The following is a 5,985-nucleotide window of genomic DNA, read 5'->3' as shown; positions in this document are numbered from 1 at the left end:
ATTCCAAAGAGATCATGACTATGCTAGTTTTTACCTAAGCCTGACCTCTGATACGCAGGTGGACCCAAGTTATTGTCTAGGGAGATGATGTCATGGCTGGAAAAAGGGCTAGAAAGCTGGATCAGGGAAGAGAGTAGCTCCCAAATATGGGAAAGGTATGTAAATATTGTTGACTGCATAATTTTTTTAAGGAAGACTTTTATTATGCATGTTTTGAGCTTCCCATTGACTGAGAGAACTAGAAGGTAAAGTAATTCAAAAGGGAAGGAATGATAGCAACAATGATGAAGAATTGAATGTCTTCAGATAGTCAGATAGTAAAAAGACTAACTTTGTCTGTATACTCTGAAAGGAAAATAAAGAATTTTGGGTGAATTGTGAACTGAGGGCTTAAAATTTGATTCCAAAAAGACACCCACTATAATTCTTATTAACAAAGGTATAATGATAAACATAGGGAGCCAGGCGGTAGTGCAGCGGGTTAGGTTCAAGGTGGCGCAAAGCCCAAGGACATCAACAATAACAACAACAACAATATAACAACAACAAAACAACAAGGGCAACAAAAGGGGGAAAAAAGCAAATTGAAAAAATTAAATGCTTTTTTATATAAATTTTTTATTATCTTTATTTTTATTTATTGGATAGAGACAGCCAGAAATTGAGAGGGAAGGGTGGGAATGAGAGAAAGAGAGACAGACACCTGCAATACTGCTTCACCACTTGTGAAGCTTTCCCCCTGCAGGTGGGGACTGGGGACTAGAACATGGTTCTTTGCACATTGTAACATGTGCGCTCAACTAGGTGTGCCACCACCCAACCCCCTAAATGGTTTTTTTTTTTTTTGAGAAAACCAACTTTTATTTATAGACAGACTTGTGCCATGTATTCCTAACGTGTGCCAATGGTCACCTGCCACACCCGCACTAGGTTGTCAATATAGCCAGTGAACAGAGTCTGGCCATCAGCAGACCAGGCCAGAGAGGTGCACTGTGGTGGCTCCGCCTTGCTGCTGGTGCTGATGACTTCTTGCTTCAGTTCATCCACAATGATCTTGCCCTCCAAGTCCCAGATCTTGATGCTGGGGCCAGTGGCAGCACAGAGCCAGTAGCGATTGGGGCTGAAGCACAGGACGTTGATGATGTCCCCACCATCCAGCGTGTAAAGATGCTTTCCTTCATTGAGGTCCCACAGCATAGCCTGGCCATCTTTGCCTCCAGAAGCACACAGGGACCCATCAGGAGAGACAGTCACTGTGTTCAGATAGCCTGTGTGGCCAATGTGGTTTGTCTTTAGTTTGCAGTTTGCCAGGTTCCACACCTTGACCAACTTGTCCCAGCCACAGGAAACAATGATGAGATTGCTGCTGTTGGGCGAGAAGCGCACACAAGATACCCACTCTGAGTGGCTCTCGTCCTGCACAGTGTATTTGCACACTCCCAGTGTATTCCAGAGCTTGATGGTTTTATCTCGGGAGCCAAAGACAATTTGCCAGTTGTCAGAGGAGGAGGCTACACTCAGCACATCCTTGGTATGACCCACAAACCGGTGTGTGGTGGTGCCCGTTGTGAGATCCCAAAGGCGCAGAGTTCCATCCCAGGAGCCTGAGAGGGCAAACTGGCCGTCTGAGGAGATGACCACATCACTAACAAAGTGTGAGTGACCCCGGAGAGCACGCTGTGGGATACCATAGTTGGTCTCATCCCTGGTCAGCTTCCACATGATGATTGTTTTGTTTTATCTCGAGAGGCTGACAAAATCATGTCCGGGAACTGCGGGGTGGTGGCGATCTGAGTTACCCAGCCATTGTGGCCCTTGAGGGTTCCCCGAAGGGTCATCTGCTCAGTCATGGTGATGGCGGGCGCGGGGGTCGCCGCAGCAACAAGGATGAAACTGGATCCCTAAATGCTTTTATATAGTTTGATTTTATTTTAATAAGAGAGAAAGAGAGAGACCAGAGGACTTCTCAACTCTGGTTTTTGGTGGTGCTGCAGATTGAACCTGGGACTGCAGAGCCTCACACCGAGTCTTTTGCGTAAGCATTTTGTTATTTCCCCAACCCTATACAAAGTTTGTTCTCCTTCTCTCCCTCCTCCTTCATCTCCTCCTCCTCCCTCTCCCCTTTCCCTCCTCTTCCTCTTCCTCCTTAATACTCCTCAGCTCTGCAGAGCACTGCTCAGCTCTAGCTTATGGTGGTTGGGGGATCGAATCTGGGGACTCCGGAACCTCTAGCATGAGAGACTCTTTGCATAACCATTATGCTATCTGCCCTAGTCCTATACAAAGTTCCTAAGAAATATAGCTTCCTGTCTTTAGGTCCTTTTTTTTTTTTCCAAGTAATTTTTAATACCTTTATTTATTTATTGTATAGAGACAGCCAGAAATTGAGAGGGAAGGAGGGGGGAATAGAGAGGAAGAGAGACAGAGAGACACCTGCAGCACTGCTTCACCACTTACAAAGATTTCCCCATGCAGGTGGGGACGGGGGACTGGAACCTGGGTCCTTGAGCATTGTAACATGGGTGCTCAGCCAGGTGCGCCACCACCCAGCCCCTAGGTCCTTTCTTTAAATATTTATTTTCAGGCAGAAGTAAAAGCATAGTAATTATGCAAAAAGAGTTTCATGCCTGAGATTCTAAAGTCCCAGGTTCAATCTCCATCACCACCATAAGCTAGAGCCAAGCAGTGGTCTAGGTTTTCTCTCTCTCACTCATAAAATACAACAAATTAAATTTATTCTTTTAATTGGAGGGCTGGACATTGCTCACCCACTTGAGCACACGCATTTCCATATGCAAGGACCCAGGTTTGAGTCCTGCAGGGAAAATGCGTCAGGAGCAATGAGGCAGATCCCTTTCTTTTTTTTTAAATTTCTTTATTGGGGAATTAATGTTTTACATTCAACAGTAAATACAATAGTTTGTACATGCATAACATTTCCCAGTTTTCCATATAACAATACAACCCCCACTAAGTCCTCTGTCATACTTCTTGGATCTGTATCTCCCCCCCCGCCCCCAGTTTTTTACTTTGGTGCAATAGGCCAATTCCAGTTCAGGTTCTACTTGTGTTTTCTTTTCTGATCTTGTTTTTCAACTTTGAGGCAGATCCCTTTCTATCACCCTGCCCCTCTCAACTTCTCTCTGTTCTGCAGGTAGTGGCAGATTTGTAATGAAGGCACTGAGCCCCAGCAATAACCTTGGTAGAAAAAAAAAAGGTTTTAATTAAAATAACTGATAGTATTAATAGCTGACAAAGATATAAAGCAGTAAGACCTCTAAATAATTACTGGTGAGAATGCAAAATGACACATCAACTTTGGAAGAGTTTAGAAATTTCTCAGGGAACAGGGATTGGCACATCTAATTGAGAGCACAAGGACCCAGGTTTGAGTCCCTGGTCCCCATCTGCAGGGAGAAAGTTCTGTGAGTGGTGAAGCAGTGTTGCAGGTGTCTCTGTCTCTCTTCCTCTCTACCAGCCCTTTCCCTCTCAATTTCTGGCTATCTATCCAATAAATGAAGATAACTGAAAAATAAATCTTTTTGGGAGTCGGGTGGTAGCCAGAGGGTTAAGCGCACGTAGCGCAAAGCACAAAGACCAGCATAAGGATCCCGGTTTGAGCCCCTGGCTCCCCACCTGCAGGGGAGTCGCTTCACAAGTGGTAAAGCAGGTTTGCAGGTGTCCGTCTTTCTCTCCCTCTCTCTGTCTTCCCCTCTTCTCTCCATTTCTCTCTGGCCTATCCAACAAGAACAACATCAATAACAACAATAAAACAAGGTCAACAAAAAGGTATTCATATTTTTAAAATTTTAAATAAATCTTTAACAAAATTTTTAATATTTATTTATTTATTTTCCCTTTTTTTGCCCTTGTTTTTTATTGTTGTAGTTATTATTGATGTTATCGTTGTTAGATAGGACAGAGAGAAATGGAGAGAGGAGTGGAAGACAGAGTGGGGGAGAGAAAGATAGACAGCTGCAGACCTCCTTCACTGCCTGTGAAGCGACTTCCCTGCAGGTGGGGAGCCGGGGATTCGAACTGGGATCCTTACGCCAGTCCTTGAGCTTCGTGCCACGTGCACTTAACCCTATGCGCTACTGCCAGACTCCCTTAAGGTTTATTTATTTATTTTTTAAAATATTTATTTATTTATTCCCTTTTGTTGTATTTGTTGCTTTATTGTTGTAGTTATTATTATTGATGTCATCATTGTTGGACAGGACAGAGAGAAATGGAGAGAGGAGGGGAAGACAGAGAGGGAGAGAGAAAGACAGACACCAGCAGACCTGCTTCACCACCTGTGAAGCGACTCCCCTGCAGGTGGGGAACCGGGGGCTTGAACCGGGATTCTTACTCCGGTCCTTGCGCTTTGCACCATGTGTGCTTAACCTGCTGCGCTACAGCCTGGCTCCCCCTTAATGTTTATTTATAAAAAGTAAACACTGGGGAGTCCGGCCATAGCGCAGCGGGTTAAGCACACTTGGTGCAGAGCGTAAAGACCGGTGTAAAGATCCGGGTTCGAGCCCCTGCCTCCCTACCTATAGGGGAGTCACTTCATAAGCAGTGAAACAGGTCTGCAGGTGTCTATCTTTCTCCCCCCCTCTCTGTCTTCCCCTCCTCTCTCTGTCCTATCCAACAGTGACGACATCAATAATAGCTACAACAATAAAATAAGGGCAACGAAAAGGAAATAAATATTTATGCTGGTCCTTGCTTTGCACCACGTGCACTTAACCTACTGTGCTACTGCCCAACTCCCATAAATAAATATTTTTTAAAAAAGTAAACACTGACAAGACCATAGGATAAGAGACATACAACTCCACACAATTCCAACCACTAGAACTCCATATCCCATCCCCTCCCGATAGCTTTCCTATTCTTTAACCCTCTGGGAATATGGACCCAAGGTCATTATGGGATGCAAAAGGTGGAAGGTCTGGCTTCTGTAATTGCTTACCCACTGAACATGGGCATTGACAGGTCGATCCATACTCCCAGCCTGTCTCTCTCTTTACTTAGAGGGGCGGGGTTCTGGGGTGGGGCTCCAGGACACATTGGTGGAGTCATCTGCTCAGGGAAGTCCAGAAAAGAAACTTCTTACAAAGCTAAATAAACATAATCTTACCATTGGATCCACAGTTGTACTCCTACATATTTACTTGCTGGAGCTCATGTGGGTTAGCTGTCAGCCAGGAAGGTAAATGACTGGTTCTCCCTCGCTCGCTCGTTCAAGAGACTAAACGATATAGGCAAGAGACACTCTCGTTTATCAGCAGATGGACATGGCTTTAAATAGAGAACCAAGCAAAGAACATTTTTCAAATATGTCAGAAATTACAGGTTTCTTAAAGGTCAGCTTGCCCCTATGGTAGGGGACTGGTATGACAGGAATTGATGAGATACATAAAGGTCAAGACAATTATTCTCCATGATGTAAGCAACTTAATTATCCAAAGGTGTTTGAGAGAAACATAGGGATTAAACCAGCAGGGTGAGATAGAGAGAAGATAAACAGAGTTCTGGGGAAATATGCAGATGCAGTCACATCTGCCAAGCTGTCCCCTCAGGCTTTGCCACTTCCCACAATATTCTTGCAGTGCCTTTTTCAACCAATCCTGTCCCAACATGTCACTCCTGGTTGTTGCCCTATAAAGCCCTTCTTCTTCCACCCCTCATCTCTCTTGCCTGCTTTTCACGTTGGTGATTAGATGCAAGGGAGGGTGGTCCAGGAGGCGGCCATTTTTTGCTACCTCCTCGTGGCCCAAACCACTGCGCTCTCACCCAACTCTGAGGTTCCCGTGCGAATAAAGATTTGTTTTCCCTCTTCGCTCAGGATCTCTTCTCTCTCTTCTCCACAGTGCAGCCCAATAACAGAGCATGATAGTTATCAAAGCTATAAGGAAATGAAGTCTGGAGTTTCACTGACTGATGTCAGGAAGGTGTTTGATGGAGTATGCTTTCTCTAGTGATCAAAAGTGAGGT

The 5,985-nt window shown here is 44.8% G+C and overlaps 1 protein-coding gene across 1 annotated transcript; it reads right to left on the bottom strand.

Annotated features, from left to right (window-relative positions):
- Nucleotides 1-832: 832 nt before the first annotated feature.
- On the bottom strand, nucleotides 833-1,914 carry LOC103108567 (small ribosomal subunit protein RACK1-like). The gene is given in 2 exon segments (XM_060179307.1): nucleotides 833-1,737; nucleotides 1,740-1,914. Coding segments are annotated over 2 exon segments (957 nt in total). The 5' UTR covers nucleotides 1,851-1,914; the 3' UTR covers nucleotides 833-891.
- Nucleotides 1,915-5,985: the final 4,071 nt, after the last annotated feature.

Source organism: Erinaceus europaeus, chromosome 2 (genome assembly GCF_950295315.1).
Source record: "Erinaceus europaeus chromosome 2, mEriEur2.1, whole genome shotgun sequence".
Classification (NCBI taxonomy): Eukaryota; Metazoa; Chordata; class Mammalia; order Eulipotyphla; family Erinaceidae; genus Erinaceus; species Erinaceus europaeus.
Note: the sequence above shows the minus strand (reverse complement) of the source record. Positions and strands in the feature narration are given on the sequence as shown.